Source organism: Anomalospiza imberbis, chromosome 1 (assembly GCF_031753505.1).
Source record: "Anomalospiza imberbis isolate Cuckoo-Finch-1a 21T00152 chromosome 1, ASM3175350v1, whole genome shotgun sequence".
Classification (NCBI taxonomy): domain Eukaryota; kingdom Metazoa; phylum Chordata; class Aves; order Passeriformes; family Viduidae; genus Anomalospiza; species Anomalospiza imberbis.
Genome location: NC_089681.1, coordinates 117132227 through 117152406, shown reverse-complemented (window position 1 = coordinate 117152406; position 20180 = coordinate 117132227). Strand labels below are relative to the sequence as shown.

General features: G+C 35.8%; 1 protein-coding gene across 4 annotated transcripts in view; it reads right to left on the bottom strand.

The window, feature by feature from the left end:
- The window catches only part of ANKRD28 (ankyrin repeat domain 28), a 119307-nt gene that overhangs the window by 37911 nt on the left and 61216 nt on the right, over positions 1 to 20180 (bottom strand). For all 4 annotated transcript variants that reach the window (XR_011004773.1, XM_068207798.1, XM_068207789.1 and 1 more), the window contains 4 exons: positions 14433 to 14511; positions 4015 to 4085; positions 963 to 1163; positions 230 to 317 (listed from right to left, as the gene is read on the bottom strand). Coding sequence is in view for 3 of the 4 variants with exons in the window: in XM_068207798.1 (XP_068063899.1) it covers positions 230 to 317; positions 963 to 1163; positions 4015 to 4085; positions 14433 to 14511 (439 nt within the window). In the remaining variant the exon portion in view is untranslated. The remainder of the gene's footprint in view (positions 1 to 229; positions 318 to 962; positions 1164 to 4014; positions 4086 to 14432; positions 14512 to 20180) is intronic.

Here is a 20180-nt window from a genome sequence, read left to right as displayed (position 1 = left end):
AAACTACTTACCTTTTGTTTTCCCAACAAATTGATTTTCCTCACCACAAAATACACATTTACAAGGCAATTTTAATTATACTATTAAAGTTTTTTGGCAGACACAGATACCCTCAATGCTTACAATGCAAATATTTTTCCTAGAAATATGTCAAACTACTAAACATGAGATGATTTTTTTTATTACTACTCATATTATTCAGTATTAATCAACTGAAATATGTACATACCCATATATGCTGCCCAATGTATAGCTCGTCTGTCTTTCTTGTCAAATGCATTAATATTGGCCCCTCTAGACAACAGTAAGCTGACCATCTGAGATAAAGAAAAACAACAGAAATCTTCTATTCATAATGGAAAAAACTTTGCTTCAACAGAGAAAACCATGGAAGAAAACAAAAATTTATGCATTTTCAGAGGATTTAAATGTGTTGGGTTTTGAATATTCTGTAAGTTTGAAAAAACTGGTTGTCACAATAAAGCGACTGTAAGGAACACAAAACTTGATGTCAACAAAAGCTTCTCAGTTAAATAGTGCAAAGCTATGAAATGTTTTAAATCTTCAGGTTATTACTAAGGAATTAATGAGTCAGAGCTTATTACATATATTTCCTCCAAATTTCAGTGACAACATACTCCCTATGTTCATTATTTACTGAACAGAAAAATATCCTGGCTTTTCCATTTTAAATTTACCTGTTACTAATTTAACTCTACTTAACAAATTTGCTTCTGTCATAAGAAAAGTGAACACTGTAATAAGCTTTAAATTGAATGATGTAACATTTAATTTCTACAACCTTTCTGCACAGAGATGCATGTGGAAAACAAATTCAAATACAAAATAGGGGTTGAGGATTTTTGAGGGAATGGGGGAGAATTGGTTTTAAACTCAAAAATGAAATATCAGAAATGTGAGGGACAGAATGATGAGTGGAAGACAAGAAAATTAACTTTTACCTCAACGTGTCCACTGAAGGCTGCATGATGCAGTGCAGTTCTGCCTGCTCGATCAGACACATTTACATTGCTTAGGAGAGGCACCAAAGCTTCAGCACACTTTACAGCTTTGTTTGCAGCTGCTATGTGTAGGGGTGTCTGCCAGTTTTTATCACGAGCATTGACATCTGCCGAATGCTTTAACAACACCTGAACTGCATCCTGAAAGCATTTACAAAAAGCAAACCACTTAGTAAAATCGGAATTGACAGCCTCGGATTTAAGGACAGTACAGTGGAAAACAACTCTTTACAATTTGTTCATTTGCAAACATTCTTTGGGACACGTTGGGATTTGTTCTTTATCATAAATCCAAAGCTGGGCATGTTCTCAATGACAATAATGTTCAAGTGAATAATTTAACCAAATTAACCATTTCCAGATCTTTCATCCAGTTCCTTAAGCCACATGGAAAATTGTTTTGTCATCACAACTGATTTCCAAAGTTTAATAAACCATCCTAGAATTTCTTCCATTAGTGGAAGAAGCCAAGGATTAGTGAGGTACTATGAACTTATAATGAATTTCCATCAATCTGCCAAGTAAAATTTTTCAACTGTCCAAGTCTACAAACGGCAAACCCGAGATCATTAAATGTACGTTTAGAGAACCGCAAATAAAACAGTGCACGGTCACAAAAAGTTTCAACATACACTGTTGCAAAACTCCTGAAAACCGTTTTAAAATATTGCACTGAATTCCATCTCACAAAATGATTATTCATTTCCTTTAGTTAGAAGTACCAGCTGTGAAAATTTGACAAATAAAACTGTAATTCTTACAGCAAGATAAACAAATCCCATTAAAATATATGCACACAATTGGAATGCATAAAAAAATAATCATGTTGGCAGTATCAACACGATGATGAATATTGCATTTTGCATCAGCTGTGTGACCTTCCCACGATTCCACTAATTGCTTTTGGTGACTGCCAACTCAGTCACTGAGCACACAAATAATTGATTACCACTTTGAACTTGAAACATGTTACCACAAGTTGTTCCTAGAGATTCTGAATTATACTCTGGTACAACAGCAAGGTCTATGGGCAGAACGCTAAGTCATTATTGATCCTATTTATACTAGAATAAATAATACTAAAAATGTTGAAATTTCTTGTACTGTTAATAAAAAAGAAGATAGGAACAAAATAAAAGTGAAAATACTGCATCACAGGCTTATAATTTAATGAGAAAATTGAATAGGTCTTCTCTGAGAAACTGAAGCAGATTTAGTACTTTAAAAACCCAATTATATTTTAAGTCTTATCTTTTTAAAACCAAATATTAAGAAATACCATATCAGAACAGCTATTACCTCTTTTGCAGAAGGAAGCACCCCAATATTAGTATAAAAATAATGAATTTAATTTTTATGTGCATTTGCATTAATGAATTTCATGACTGAATCTACTTGGGGTTTCTTTTTCTTAATTTGCAACATACAGCAGGCACACACAAATAAAAATGTGACTGTCTTGACATGAAGCTGCCTGAACTTGTGCAGCTGACAGCTAAATCCATAACTCCAGCTATTTTTCAAGCTTCAATGTCCTTGTTTAATTGCAGCTGTCCTTACTTCAAGAGTCCAGATGTTTTACTGAAATCATTATCCAGTTTTTTCATTACAGCTTTTCATCCAGTGCCCCAAACCCATACAGGTCTGTCAGCTAGAAAACAGTGCCTACAATGCCAGCCCTGAATATGGGCTCCCATGACTCACTGCATTTATAAATAGAGAATTCTGACAAGCGTCTATCAAGAGTCTGACTGGTTTACTTGTCTTGTTTGCCTTAGATTAATGTTTAGTTTGAAATCTTCCATATTTAAAAAAAACCTATGACCATGGTTGCATTTCTTGAAGTTATAATTTAATCCCAGTTTGCTTGCAGCACTCCTCTGCCTCTGCAAGCATTACTGATGTGGAGAGCTTTTATTGTTCCTCAGCTCTGAAGAATGCAGCATTTGGTGCTTTGGTCAGCTCCCAAAGGAACAGCCTAAAAATATCTGAAGAAAAATAGCATTTGGGAATAAGGAGCCCTTAAAGATTCATTTTCAAACACTGTTTTTTTGAATAACATGATCTCTACATAACTTTGCTATTAATGCTAGTAACAAAATACTGCAGTTTATCCAGGGAATTCAAAAGCAAAAACTGAAACTAGGCTTGTTTAGATAGCTCATGGATCAAACACTTGAAGTTCAATGCTTGTCAAAACTAAAATATTCAATTCTATCTTCACAAACAAAAGTTTACTAATAAAAAACCTTTATTTGAAACGTACTGAAATGAGCATCAATTTGATTCAGGATCTCAAAGGAGATAGTTTTGCATAAACTCTTCCACATAACAAGATCAGCATTTCTCTGTTTGTTTTGATCTTCTACAGGCACTTAAATTTTTTATTAGGACAATCACCACAGGGAAACAAAACCGAAGTAATTTCTTGCATTATGATATTCTCATAACTGTATAACTGGTAGACTTCAAGAAGCAGTCTACATTCAACTTAAGAATTTTAAAGTAATATTCAATACTATTAATTAGTCACTTTTTTAAAAAAGACACTGCCAGGCCTTTAATAGAACCATTTATTTCTTCAATGCCTCAACACAAAAGCATGTAAAAAATTATGAAGTAATGCAAAGACCATGCTGTAAAAGTTGTTCTAAATCTTAATTCATCTGTACTTCCCTCATGTCAAACCATTCTGGTTACCTTAGGAGAACTAAAAGGGACTTGAGAACACTGCATGCAGAGTCATCTGTTCAGGAAGTCACAGAGAACAAAGCTAAGAACTCAAAGTTCATAGTTTTCCTCCTTTCTTACTGCTTAAGCAATAGATACACATAAATACATTCCCTCAAAAGGCAAAAAAAAAAAAAAATTGCAAAAATGTTCTGAATTCTAAACGTTTGGAGTAGTTTCACTTTTTAAAAAATAAACAATGGACCGAAGGTAATTTGAGATGTCTGATTTTAACACAAAGTAGTCAAAAAGAGTAACTTACCTCACTACAAGATGCTACAGCTCTGTGTAAAGGAGTCAACCATTTGCTGTCTTTGGCATTAACTCTAGCTCCTGTAACAAAAAATATAAACAACAGAAATTTAAAAGGTATTTACAGAATGATTAAAATATTTTCAAGAAGATATTTTCAGAAATAGAACTATTTACTTATTCTAGTAAAATGAATTTACTTATTCTAGGCATTTCTTTGCATTTTTCATGCAAAAAATGAAAAGGAATCTTTTCTCCAGCTGAAGTCAACCTTTTGAGGAAATTCTTTTAACACTACTAATAATAGTCTTCCACATCAAAATATACTCATATTTTTAAACTGGGTCATCCTCTATAATATTTTGCCCATCCAAAGCCACATAAAAGGCTGCTGTGTAAGAAAGACAAACTCCTTGCCTTCACACAGCAACAAAAATCTCATGGTTTCCCATTACAGTTGAAATTCTCTATGAAAATATACAAAGAGTTTGCATTTACTCCCCACGCCTGCAGTTTCCTTGTGGTTGCCATGTCTGAAGGACAGGTATATAGAATGAGGATGATTCTTCTACTGGGACTTACTTTGGGAACAAATCTTCACGACTCCAGCAGGTCACCTAGCCTACCCTGGTACCTCCTGGTCCTCCCTTCATGAGAGAGATGAACAGCCACATGTCTCCACTTCTGAAAGCACACTCAAGGAACAGCCCTCCCTGTCCCCAGGAAATAAAGCTGCACAAACATCTCTAAGGGACACAAGCCTGGGTTTGGATTTTAATTTTTTTCTTAATAATAAAAGGAAAGAAGGGTTTGGGAACTTCTTTCCCCTGAAGGAAGCAGCTGAACTACATCTTAACTTCCAGCGAACTCCAACAAACAAGAAAACCTAGTGATTAAGGTTAATAATTTAATTTCTTACTGATACACACACATACAGAACCTTGTAGGATATTTATACCCTGACTAGAAACTTACCCATCTTTATTTTAAAACTTCTGATATTTTACAGGGATAGCTTAGACAAAATCTTACGTTTTTGAGAAAAAGAGTTTGGAAATACTGTTGGAAAGAATCACACAGTAACGTTAATGCTACATGACCAGAGCTGATTAACATCTCAAGCTAAACATAATACTGGTTTATCAGAACCAACTTTTTTCTATGCAAATAACAGAAAAGGATGGAAGGTCAGTAAGACAGAAGATGCCAAAAAGGTTGCTCATCAAGTCAGGATATTCAGCTGAGAGGCAGGGCATTTTGATCCAAGATCTGCACCAGCAAAGAAGTCTCTCCCAGCCCATCTGATCAAGAAACACAGCAGTGTGTACAAAATCATGGTTGTATATACTAAGCAACCCAAATATCTGAGGTCAATTCTGTGGAGTTTCTACTCAATCCATCCCTTTCAGTCATAAGAACAGAACATGGAAGCAGGATCCAAACTTCCACTTTGATCCTAGGTCTTCCACCCACTGGACAGAGACAGAGATCTAGCTGCTGGCTACAGTTTCGGGGATTTCCATCTTTCCTTACCTAAATTTCAGAATAGGATGTTGTCCTATTTTCCTAAGTGCAAAAGTTTTTGAAAAATAAGACTAGTAAATAAGGAAGAAAATCCAAGCCCATTTGAAGAAAACTCCCACAGTCTAGCAAAAGTTTAGGAGACACCACAAATATCTGCTTTTGTCACACATCCTAAGGACCCAGTGGTGCACTGTAACACATCATGTGCCATAGCAGACTGTACTATATCAAGTCTTGCATAGAACTCAAGCAAAGAAAGAATCTGAGTATTCTAAAAGTCACTAGAAACGCCTGAGGATTTTTGGCAATCCTTCCCAGAAGACAGCAAGTGATGAATGACATCACAAATATAATGAGGTAATGATTGGTAAGTGAGAATGTAATCAATATATGTCAAAAGTATCTGTAATTCTTGATTATATTCCAGGTAACTGCTGGCCACATCTTGTTTTTAGCAGATGAGACAAAAAACAAGAGCCAAAATTGTACTCCAAGCTCCACCTCGCTTCACATGCAGCCAACAACCGAAAAATAAAGACTTTCATAAACTGATTTCTATCTCCAACTTTAGGATACAAATGTCTTTAAAGCTTTTGAAAGAACTTGAGTGAGTTACTAAGCCATTAATTACTATCCTGATTTTCCTGAGGAAAATGCATTTGCAAGACTTGGGGTCCGCTCAGATCCATCCAGGTAATGAAGCCCGAGACAGGAAAAGCAATGTGCCTATCAGAAGAGAAGAAATACATGTTTCCACTCCAAAAAAGCAGCAGTTACCTAAGCTCTAGCTCTCAGTGAAAATGTGCTTAGAGTCCAAGCAGTGTGGAAGTGTTCAGATTTTACTGTCATTTCTGGTACATCTAACACACAGCCTCAGCCTAAAAACTCCACCAGGAGAGAGAAGAAATAAATACAAAAAGATACTGTACACAAGGTTGTCACAATGGTGAGTTAATCACACTTGCTAAGACTTAAAGAAAAGAATATGTGAAAATAGGAAAGAAATCAGCATTAGCCAGAGAAGTGTCTAAGGAAATAAGAAACGATATCTAAAAGTAACATGGTCCTCTTAAAAGAACAAAAATCAACATAGCAAATACCTGTCCACTGTTCCCTAAGTGGTCTTCCACCCAAAGAAAAAAGCATGCCTAGGTCTAGCACATTAAAACAGTGTAAAATACAGATACTAAAATAAGTTAACTTTTCAAACACACAAAAAATTGTAGATTCCCTGACACAGAAAAAGCCAAAGTTGACTTTTAATAACAAATCTGAATCTCTGATGGAATTACTTAAGAAAGAATCACAAAGCTTGTTTTTTCTTTCCACAACAAAAACTCTTAAAGAAGTTGCATAATTGTTATATTGAAAGAAAGTTTTAAACAATAATTAGAATAAATGTTCTACCAAAAACCACATATGCATTATTAATTCAGGGACTGGGAGATTGCCAGTTTAGATACATTAAACAAAATAACATTTTTAAATTAACAGCGAGACACTTTGCACTTAATCATCTCCAAGAAGCCACGCTGCTGAGGATCATTTAAATTTCATAAAGTAGCTTCTACAAACAGCCTTGTATCTGAGGAGATAATCCTCCTGTAGGCTGCTCTTTACTGCCTAGCACATGATTTGGGGAAAATGTCACTGTTCCTCCCTGGCCCTTCACAGGCTCTCTCAAACCCGTCAGTCCTACCATGCAACAGCGAAGGAGTTTACAGCCTTGATCATTTGAGGTAAAGCCCTACTCCAGACCACTGCAAATAAATGTAACAAAAATGTCCATCAAATGTTACACCTCCACTGAATAACCCTGCTTTAAGATATTGCTTCAAATCTGGCTTAAAGAGAGTCTGAACACGTATGTGTATAACCTACTGCACAGCACTGCCAATGCAATATTATCCCTGTGAAGCCCAACCTGCTGACATGTTAACCAGGGCATTTCTCACATTTCAAATGCCAGCTATGAGCAGTTTGCTCTTTCAAAGCACAGTACAGTGTATCTTAATTCCCTGTTTACAAAACCAAAAAAAAAAAAAAAACAACCCTAAGAAACTGCTGTTCTCCCCCTTCCCTTGCCTCTGTCCCTTGGATCCTCAAGACTTCAAGAGCCTGGTCTTAATATGTTTATTAAAACTTCCCATTTGCTTACTATAAAATTTCTTTTAATGCCACAGAGTTTGCAGGAAAAAGATGAGGGCGCTTGTCAGAGCAATCACAATGCTGGAACACAAATATTCAGCCTGAACTTAAGAACCAAAAATGTGAACGACCCTCCCCTAAAACAGCACCTTCCAAACGAAGTGAATTATTATTCCATGTTGGTGCACTAAGCCAAAACATTAAAGAAGATCACCCCTTTCATCACTAATTTTGCTAGTACAGCCCAGTAAGTTTACACATGTAGGCAAATATTAAAGCAGGACTTTTGCTCTGTATAAGGTGGGGTGAGAGAGAAGTATTACAGAATTTTCTTTCCCTAGTCCCTGAATATTATGTCTCATCTTGCCAAGTTGCATTCACAAAACTGACAATTAGAAAGACACATTTTATTTAATAAATAAAGTACAGAGGCTACTGAAAAGCGCTGTGATGCTTACTTCTAGCAAATTTATGTTTCAATAGACAAATGTTCTAATTGACTATGTGCACTGATTTACAGAATGATCCTGGAGGGTATAATTCTACCAACCCACATGTGGCAATTGCACATTTAAATGTGCTATCAGCCACCAATTCATGGACATATATTTCTGCATACTTCTTGGTGTCCATGTCCTTACATTCCAGTAAGATCTAGCAACTCAACCATCTCTCAGAAAGACAGACATGGAACAACTGGGTAGGAAATGCTGCAAGGAACAACCACGCATCTCTTCCTTCACCCATAAACTGCCATGCAACTCTCACACTGCCCTGTCTCACACCACCTCTGTGCTCATCTCACAAAAACTCTTGCTGTGACACTCCTCCACAGCTCCTCTGCACCAGAACTCTTCCTATTTGGAAATGTCCTCAGAAGACTAATGAATGCAGTGGCTGAATTACTTATGTGTCACTAGTTGGAAATAGATTAAGAAATACAACAGAACTGACAAGACATTTTCATCTTTGTTCACAGTACTGATTTAAGTACTCAATTGCCTTCCACTGTTCTGTTTGCAGTCTGTATTTTTAGACTCTCAAGGATGGCATTTTCCTTTGTTATTGTACAAGATGTGCTGGTGACTGAGCAATATCATAACATAAGCAAAGAAAGCAAAAGTGTTTTCATTCAGTTATGCAATACAGACACCCAATGTTTGGTATTTGAAACTGTGAAATGTCTATTTAGGAGTAAAAGATATAAATAACATCTTTATAGAGTGCATTTAAGAAAGTAACAAATCTTGTCTTAAAAACTAATATTCTGAAATAATTTTAGATATTATCTTTGGAGAAATTAGGAAGATCTCGGGTATAAATCACCGAGAGTAACCACTAGTCCTACTGTAATTAGATTCTACTTAATTATTTTCCTAACAGCTAGTAATAGGTTCAGAAGTTCTGCCTTTTGAATGATCCACTTTTTTATCTAGAGACAATGACCTTGAAAGCACTTAAACTGGCAGCAGAAATTCTCAGACCATACTGAGGAATAAACAGATAGAGATGAAAACTTTTCCTTAGATAGAAAAATATGCAAACAGTCAGAAGGAGATACAGAAGTTTTTTAAGTATAAGAAGATTTGAGATATGAATTGGAATAATCAGTAATGGAAAACTATAAAACTATTTCCATTGAAAACCTGGAGTCTTGGAAAATTATTGCTGCAAAAATAATGACTAAGACTTTATGGAGAGAAAGCTTCTTGCTATTTAAAAGGTAAATGCATAGCAGCACACAGATTAGTGAAAAAATCCAAGAGGAACAGGTTTGGAATCTTTCGTCCAGAGAGAATAAGACTTCAAGAACAATTTTTATTTTTGTTCTTTAAGAAACAAACAAATAAAACCACTCCCAAACCCCAAAACAACCCCACAAAACAAATACACATGGAGACACACTGGCCAGAAAAGGGAAGAAAACCACAATCAAGTCGAAGCCATTCTTCCAGGACTTTACTGATTTGTCAATATAAGCCAACTTCCTTTCAGAATTTCAGTTTCTGCCGCATCTTAGCCACCACCCCCCTTGAGCTTCAGTGAGCAACATGAGGTTCTCTGACTCAAACTACTGAACAGTTCTATCTTTTCCTGAGTCAGCTTAACTTTTTCTCTCAAAGAACATCAGAGCTACTTTCTTCCCAGCAACTGACTTCTACTGCTGCCAGGGGGAAGCTAGGCCAGCTTAGAAAAGAAAAACATCGACCAACATCGCTGTCAAAAGAAGAGGAAGCGGCTGAAAGATACAGTCAGTGTCAAAGGGGCCCCTGTGAAACGCCCTCAGCATGTGGGTACATCTGCAATCCCAACAAAGGGAGCTTCATTCTGCTGGGACTGAGGCAGCAAGAGCCTTTCAGCAGCTGAGCTATGGGACTGTCATGGCATGGATTTCTAATACTTGCAGAGATTCATAATTAGATGAAAGAAACGGAGGTAGAGTAGTGTAAGACTGAAAGGTCTTTACTATCTTCCAAAATCTGTTATTACTACAGTGGCAGTTTTCCAGCATCAGCATGGTTCTTACATTTTCCACCTGACTCAGGGGAAACAAAAACTTGTGGGCTGCCAAACCTTAATGAGATTGAGATTGACCACACTCACAAAACACTGAGCTTCATGTAGCGAAAATGTTGGGTTAAGCAAACAGCAGTGTGATGTGTTAGTACTTAAGTAACAATGCAATATAGTAAATAACTCTATTCAGAAGAAAACAACAGACAATTCAAATGTTGATTTTCGTGAATTACATTGATTTCATTGAAAGCAATAATCATCTCCACAGTATTTTTAGAAAATAAATGGAAAAAGTTAGTAATCAAAAAAATACATTTGGTGATCACACTAATCTGTTCTGCTTTTCACATGACACTTCCTGGCACAGTAGACTCTGATGTTATTAAAAATCATAGGACAGCTGGAAAGAAGGATTTTTTTATAAAGCAAGAAGCCTCTTCAGAACAGTTTATATGCCAGACTTCAAGAAGGGTTTGATTTTTTTTAATCAGGACTTCTTGGAAAGAACAAAAAGCTGGACGTTCAGTTAATTAAGACTTAACTATTACACTTTTCTACTTTTCAGTAATTTGCCATCATTTTCACTCTTAAAGTCAGTGCAATTATGCAAAGTAGAAAGATGTATTCGTATACCAGGATGTACAGCTGTACAAAGGTCATAAAAATACAACTGTGATGAGTGCTACTACTCTTCCCAGAGTAATACAAAAAGGAAAATGCTTCTAAAATTATGATTCTCAAGTGAGTAAAATATAAACTTCTGTTCTATCCTTCTGGATGCTATAAATAATCTTCATGCCTCCACTTGGTTACAACAAATCTAGGAATGCTAATTGCTTATCAAGCTACAATCCAAAAGTGAGAGATTATTTGAAAATTTAACTTTCACAAACTGCAGTGATATGAAAAAACTGTTGGTAAGACATTCACATCCTCAGGGGACAAGTTTATTAGTGTTCAGTGTCTCAAAATAAAAAAAAAAAAAAAAAAAAAAAAAAGGCAAATTAATGTCCAGGCCCAATATGGAGTCAGTAAAGCAATTTTTCTTTGATGTTTGGAGCCTGTATGCAAACCATCACCTTCAGATTCCCTGTCCAGGTGAAAGACAATAGGAAAGGTCACAGAGCAACCTTAAGATTTAGTACAAAAAGAAAACTAAGTAAGAATGCTCTTGAGACTGAAAATTTACTCAAAAAAGGTCTGCAAAAAGGTTGGATCAGTTATATCTTCAGGATGTGCAATATGGGCTACTTAGGTCTATAGCAAAGTAATATAAAGACATTGTGACTGCAATATATGATCCACAATACATATTTGAAAGCAATGTGGATCCCCTGGAGCAGGATGAAAAAGATATTCCAATCAAACTAAAAAAACCTATGCGTAAGTGGTCTATAATAACAATTTAAGAAGAGAGAATAACAAGAAAGAATAAAGCATGAGCCACCAAACAGTGGGAAGATTAATACTAACTTCATAATTTTGAGGTCTAGTTTGAAGAAAGAATAAAAAAATCAAAGCTAACAGTCTTTGTAGAATAGTTTGCACAGTAGGAAAACTGTAAAGTGGTTCCTAGTAACATTCCAGCAAAGCTATGTTAGAGGACATTAAAAGTTGCAAAGACAAGCTTTCATAAGGTGAGAAATGTTAGGATGAAAGTAGTCTATACTTCATTCAATCCCTTGTGCAGGTATGTTACAATAGGTCAGTTAAAGTTACATAACCCAATTTTTGCATGCAAATTTACTGCACAGAGGAGATGGTTGCACAGAAATGCTATTTATTTAACAAACCACTCTCCTCAATTTAAAAAAAGAGGTCTTGCAACACAACAAACAGTTTTCAAGCCTTGCTGCAGTAACAGATGTTCTTTATTTGCTCCCTAATGCTCATCTCTTACGACAAAATGTAACATTATATATCTGTCTCAAAGGAGAGATTTGATTTCCAGCTGAAACACAACAGATGAATTTTCCTTATCTTTATGAAATGGAGAGGATAAATACACTTAACCTCTGTTCCCCACCTTTCAATTAAGAGAGCTAAAAGATAAATCATAGCTTGTGCATTTTGAGACATCTAGACCTGATTTCTCTGAGAAGCAGCTGGCTCAGCCCTTCTGATACAGCTGAGTGCTCATACTTCACCAACCACAAAGATTTCAAATCCAGCATTCAGAAACGAGGAAGACTAAATTGGCGAATACTTTTTAAAGATTTAAGAGGCTTGCCTACAACTACTGCTTGCAGGCAAGTAATATAAAGATTTGTGCCCAAGTACAGCACAGCCTTGCAAACTGAACAGCCTGAACACTCAGACATCACTTCCACCCTGTAACTGATGCCTTTCTTTACTCACTTACAAACGTGTCAACAACTCACACCTCCCTGTGCACCCCTCACTGCACCACCCCGGCTCACTCCCAGTGCAGCCTCTCCCTGGGACTTTCAGGAGGCTGTGCCCCTCCAGCAAGGCACAACATGGCACTGCAGTCTACAGCACAGCACATGAGCACAGCAAGGTTGGACTGACATCGCCACAGCTTTCAGAGCTTTTGATTTGCAACTATCCAGTGCATTGGTTTGTTGTAAGCAAATTCTGATTTTCATTAAATAAATGTTATCTGGGACACATCAATGCCTCACATCCTCCCTGAACAATCAGCAGACACTGCAGCACCTACAACCTCTCCTTCATGCAACTGCTCAGCTTTGGACTACTTGTACAGTCCTAATTCTTACCTCCCTTCTTTGTTCTCCATTTTTCCTTATGCTAAACCCCAGGCTATGTGCCCCAATAACAGGACTAATATTTCTTCTCCTACCACCTCTCCCCAGTCAGGATCTTGCTTCTTTCCCATCTGAACTAGAATTCCCCTCCTTCCATAAGCCCTTTGGCCACGTAAGGGGTATTTTGTTCTATCACCGATCTGGTAAACAGACTGTGAAAATCTAAACCTGACAGAAGACTCCCTCTCAGAAGTAGCTGACTACAACTTTGCAAAGTTTGTAACATTGTTAGTTGATGAGGGGGTCACTATATATTTTCAAGAGCCACCAGAGCTTGCCTTTCTTCTTGATAGGGAAAAACAGCACCTTTTTAGATTTTCAAACATCAACCCTTTTCCAAAGTGAACTTTTCTGGACAAAATGTCACTATAGAGTATATCCATACAATAGATATATTAATTAATATCACATCATGTATATTTATGATATGTACATATATACTTATATAGAGAGAGTACAAGTAATATATATAATGAAAATACTACATCACACTAAAAATATAACAAATTAAATTATGCCTAGCAAATTCAGTTGAATGTCTGGAAGCGACTCCTATAATCCTAAAAGTGGTATTTCCTGAAAGCAGAATTTGTTAGAAGGAGTTGATGGTGGGTGGTGGTGGAAATAGCCAGCTTTGCACAGGTAAGGCATGCAATTAAGCAGACTGAAGATTAAAGTAGTTCTGTGGGACTGTTACAAGTTTTCATCTTTCTATGTAAGCTTGAAGCTCTGTATTATGAATTCAGCCTCAAGCTACTTGATGGGTAGGTTTCTCCAAGATCAAAGACAGTCAATTCAGTCCTTCAGTCATGATGTTCTTCAGGTTTTTGGTTTAGTTTCTTGGTTTTCTACCCTTAAAAAAAAGAAAAAAAAAAAGAAAAAAAAAAAGAAAAAAAAAACCAAAAAACAACCAAACCCACAACCCAAAGTATACTGTTTTACAGAACTTGGAATTTTTATTAGTAAAATAAACAGGGAAAAAAAGTTTTAACATTTTCAGCTGGTTCTAATTATATTCTGTGCATTCAAGCCAATAGGCAAAGATACTTAATATAATACAACCAGCTCTGGATGGCATCTTTTTTTGTTCAAATGTAATTGCTTTTCTGAAGGGCGTTTCAGAATTAAAGCAATCCTGCTAACACCTACCTGTACATATACACTATTACTTCTTTAAACTAGTGTTGAACTATTGAAAGCTGATCGAGCTACAAATAAAAATAGCTATAACTGAGAAAGCGTTCTACAAAGAAATATTTTAGAGCAGAACTACAGAAATACACAGTATCGTAACACTAATAAGTCTGGAAACTAAAATTTCAGTACAAGCATCTTTAATTTCTAGTACATTAAATATTTCAATAAAAGCTACACAGACTAAGATGTACATAAATACTTCCTTGGATGTGCATAGAGTTATTTGTTTTCCATTAACAGGAACAGAACATACCAGATAAAATAAGTAGTTCAATAATTTCTGCATCTCCCAGATAGGCAGCAGCATGTAAAGGGGTCCTTTTCTCATTATCCTGTGGTAAGAGGGGGGAAAAAAGGTTTTATTTAAAATAAAAAAGTATGGTTTAGCATTTTGTATGTTATAAAAAAACACTGCATAAAAGTTAATCTTTCAAATATTGTACATTATATATATAAAAAAGCCTATAATTACTCTAAAGACACCAGTCAAATTTACTAAGACAGGCATGCTTCTCCCTAAGGAGCTCTTAACACCTACATAGTCAACCACTGTTTTCCTGACACACACAGGATGCTCATCACATCTTTAGATTAACCCACCAGTTATAAATCACCATTCACTTGTCTCCTGAGACAAGAACTCGAGCCTGTCCTACACAGTTAAAACCAGCATGTTATTGTCATATGCAACAATTAGTGAGAAACATTTTCTTTGTTAAGTTTAAAGCAATTTCAGAAGTTATTATTTGAATAGAAAATAGAAAAGAAGCTAGAGTGTTTAAGGGCAAAAATAGTGGAATCCAATTTCAACTGTTTCAATTACTGTAAATAAGTAAAGAGAAGACAGAGGTGAAAATTCTTTTCCAAAAAACCCCCTCTGCAAGTAACACCCAGTACTTTTAATTAGTTCAAGCTGATCTAAGGTCCTTCTGAAGGCACCAGTAAGAGATCTTATTTATTCATGCACAATATATATCAAAAAGATGCTCTTTTGAAAGATTAACACAAAATACCTCGTAACTTTCAGGATCAGTGCCAATTTCCCTGCACCAGTTTATAGATTAATCAGAAAAATAAGATCACATCACAGTGAGTGATAAAAATGAACAAGAACCAATCAGTTTACTCTCTGAGGGAAAGCTGGTGAGAAATCAGAAAAGAGACAGATAATCAGTCAGCATCCTGGTTCTGACCTAAGCTCTGCTTAGATCCTTTCAGCAGAGTTTCATACACGGGGGTGAGGGATCAAGATTATATGCAGCAAGAAATTTTAAGTGGCAAGACATTTCTATTAATTCAACTGTTGTGTCACGACTATCATAAAATTAACACACATTTTTTATTGATATTTTATTGTGAAAAGCAATCTTCTCCCTTGCTAGAATAACCTTATTTAGTGAATTCTGACTTGACAGCTAGCATCATGTAAGAATAAAATTAGAGTTCATGGCAGGAAAGATCTTAGAGCAAAACTGGAGCTGAGACCCAAGAAGTTCTGAAACATAAAAGACAATTTCAGAATTCAGAGCATTCAAACCACCCCCTCTAGAAAAACACCACCACACACACAACCCCTTGCCCCAAACAACCCACTCCCTGCCTAGTCCCTGCTCAGAAAAAGTTAAAGCTACACAGCTCACCATATTAGCAATGTTTCCTAACAAAATATCTGAATTACACGCAAGAAATTCCAAATTGAGCAGTGCAAACCTGACACTGATGCACCCTAAGGAATCAATGCTACACTTATCACTAACACCACGAAGTACCTCACCAATTTCTTGCCAGGATGTCTCAAATGCAGTTTACACATCTAGGATAAAAAAAGACAGGCCTCTGGCACTAAGGACTTGCTATCTTGAAAAAAAAAAACATTAAAAAAAAGAGAAAAACCAAATACCACCCCCCAAAAAAACAACTAAACAAAAAAGACAAACAAAACCAAAAATGCAAACAAACAAAAAAGAAAAAACAAACAAAAAATCCCCCACAAAACCAGAGAAAAGGAAAGCAAAAATACCAGAAGCACAAAGGAAAAAGAAAAGCAATTCAAATATTAAACTTGCTTCCCCAGCTGAAAGACAGTAAAGACCAGCCAGCAATGAAAATCTGGTTTTATTCCTCCAGTATGGAAAACAGAGCTCCTTTAGGTAGCTGGCATTGAAGCCTTTTTGATAATGCTAAGAAGCCTATAAAGTAGAGATTAGGGAATACATAAGAATGAGTATCAGAGTATACTGTCTGCAATTTCATCATAAAAACACAGGAAAATAAGATGGGCCATGAGCACATTCTTCTGTAGAGACAGCATTTACACAGGAACATGAGAAAAACTGCATTCCCCACTCAACAGGCAAAACTCATGATTATAAAAATGTTCATCACACTTGTGTTGGTGACTTTGTTTTCTTTTGTGGGTTTTTTTAACATCTCAGTGACAGAAGTCATACCAGTAACCAATGAATCAAAAATCTTGCAATAAAACGGTGGACAGAAGGGAGGTGTTTATCTAGATCACCAAGCCACAAATACATTTTCCTGAAACATCCATGGTCTAAACTTCTGATGAATTTCAGACATACTTCCCAAAAAAAATCCAGCCTCTAGTAATGGAAACCCATCCTGCAACCACCAAGATACAAACATAAATGCAGCTTAAACACAAGCAGCATTTCCACTCCACCACTCCTGTTTCCAAGCTGTGTTTCCAGCCATGCAGTTTTTTTCAGTTTTGCTGCTCTTAAGCTGACAAGGTTGAAAACAGTCAAAGCCCAGCTCCCAGTTCTGCAGCAGGGAGCACACCTAGGCAGAGGTTGGACATGTCCCTGCTCTCTGCAGCATCACGGCAGCACTGCTGGGGCACTTGGGCTTGTCACTTTCTGGGTCAGCTCCAGAGATTGGAATTTCAACAATCCCAAGCCCCAGGGTATCGACCGACCACAAATATTCCACATGCTGAGGGTGCTCTGACAGAAGCCCTGGCCTTTCATTCCCCTCTAGTTTCACAGCTGGCAATTTTTTTTGATGCTTCCAAACTTTTTTTTAAAAAAAATAATGTCTCTGTGCAAAACGTTTTTTGTTTAGTATTTAAAAACATGGTTTTCAGAACCTGTTAAAAAAAGAAGAAATGCTGCATTCAGCAACCTCTCCTGATGAAGTTTTTACTTCCACTAAAGGAAAATTCTCATTTTGCTCCATCTGAAGACTTACATTTAAATAATGAATTTAAATATGAAATCTCAATAACATTAAAGAGCATTCTGTATTTTAAATGGTACTAAAGTACTGCTGAACAGATAAACTACTTTTTATTAAAAAAGTAACAATTTGATGAACAAATTTCATCTCTAAATACAAACTACTGCATATAAAGGACTACTTTAAATAACACTAAGAGAGCTTTCAGCCTTAACAAGGAACTTTGGAAGCCAACACCTTGCAATACTGGTATTGTCATACTAATATAAATACTGGCCCTAATATTCTTCCTTTAATTTTCATAAATTTAAATGACACTAAAAGAAAAATTTCAATACAGAATGCAAAATCTAACACTGTTGGTACTATTTAATTCCAGTATTGCAGTGTTGCAGCAGTATTTTTAACATAGAAAAGCATGTGCTGTGGCACCTTCATTTTTCAATTCAAAACTCTGCAAGGCAAATGGGACTATTACAACTCTAAATAAGCTGTAATGGTAGTAAGGACACAGATTGTATTAAGCAGGTTTTACATAGTTGAAAGAGAACTTTCAACTTTTTAAAACTTATTTCCTGTGGAAACAACAAAGGAATTTATATTCCCAATAAGAAACTCTCAAGTTTTATTCCAGATATTGGTCAGTACTGTCATTAAACTAAAAAGCAATAAAAGGGCTCAGATCTTAAGGAATGAGTTTTCAGAATGATACTTCTGCATCACAAAAGCCCCAGCATCATATCTATATGTGCCTTTGAGTTGCATTATGTGAAAAATATGTAATCCTGCCATTCCCAGTAATTCCATTTATCAAGTTTCCCAAGCATTTAATCTACACAGAAGTTCGCATAAAATGACAATATGAGAAATGCATAGGAGAAGGCCTTTTGACCCTGCCAAAACCAAATTTGGAATAAAGTGACATTGATAGTGGCACTGAGCTTCTTCATAAACTCTAACCTAGAACAACGGTAATGCCACCTTTGTTTCTTTTGACCTAAACCAGAAGCTTTAATTGCTTCATTGCTTATTTCATGGATCAAAACTTCTACAATGGACAAATCTATGCTAATTTAAGATGCAGGTTTTAAACCTATCTCTTTTTAAAGTATCCTTTGAGTAAGTGTCCTTTGAGATAAAAGAATTTATTCCTGGTTTGGGTTCTATCTCAGTAATTTATTTAGACTAACCACATACAAGTACAGTGAGATTTAAGGAGCTAGATGCCTTAAAGGCAAATCTTTTATCCTATGCATATCCACCAAGGCTGCCATAACCAGTCTATGACACCCCCAAGAGTACATTAGAATATAACTTCAATTTGCCCTTCAAATAGTTCAGCATCTACTGATCTGGAATCTTTGAATTAAAGCTTTTTTTGAAATAGCCTGAATGCAACTTCCTCCTTCATAAAAACTCCTCTTTAGCTATCTGCTCTTCAAAACTAAATTCTGCAATAACACTTTAATATACTCTCATTATTTCATGATCACGGTTACAAAATATCTTTTAATAGGTGTTTTGTGCTGTATGACTTGTCATCTGTCTGCTTCTAGTGCCATCTGTTCCTGGTAGAAATCAACCCTAAATACACAATCACAAATCTCGAACGAATTTCAATTCCAACATACCCTGCAGTAGCTTTAACAAACATGCCTTTTAAGTGAAACTGAGTTTAAATATAACTCTTAGTGTATTTTTCAGTTAGTTTAGAGAGACAGGACTTTTCAACCAGGATGATGTATAACTCCTGAGTTAGAAAATGTCTAAGAAATTATTACAAAGTATTTCTAATTCTTTGCGAGTGCCCAGTATCACAGTGTAAAGTCCCAGAGCTACTCTTGAAAATCATTACAACAACAAATTTTAGTTACAAATTTTGCTACAGTTTTTCAAATAATCATTTCCTCAGGTGGAATAACTGTCTGCTGTAACTAAATTTTTTTTGTTCTTATTAAAAAAAAAAAAAGAACACACGTAAATATTTGGCCTTTACATTCCAGCACTTCTTAGAAGTTTACTTTAGGTACTTGATTCCAGAAATGAGGACTAACTCTTCAGAACTATATTCAATCACAACTGTGTCTTAGAAACATATAGCTAGCATTTGAAAATTAGTGAATTGAAACTAGAAGAAAAAGATTAGATACTAGACTTTCAAGACTTGTAAATATGTGAGAAATTAATACTTTATCCCTACCCAACCTTAACTGTAACTCATCTGCTATTTCTTTGGACTTTTTCTTGTATTTTTAAGTCAATTCTCTGAACTTTGCATTGCCAAAAATCAACCAATTTCTAACTAATTTTGTTTGACATAATTTTGGAAGTAGACTCCTATTTTCTACCCACATTTCAAAATTAAGATCCATATCCAATACAGAGAGCAAGTGAACGTAACACTAATGGTCTCCTGCATGCTTAAAATAGGAAGAAAGCATGACAGTAACCACAAAACCAACACATGGCTAACCACAAAGTATCCTTTGAAGTCAGACCATAGACACATTTTAGTTGAAATTATTAGATTTGGCATACTGACTACATTAATTTTTTGAACTAATTGTCATACTCCTATTTGTATGAACACTTGTAGTGCATTTGCAAGAAACATTTTTGAAAGCCTAGTATTAAACTTTCACTAGTCAGACCTTATCACTACTCCTCAAATTTCAGGACCTGTCCTCTTCATGCCATGTGTTTGGAGGGCAGAGCAAATCTAAAACTCATAGCAATCACAAAAAAGAGGAGCAATTTTTGCCCTCTTTTGCTCATTAAGACAGAGTGACCATTGATGAGAGAG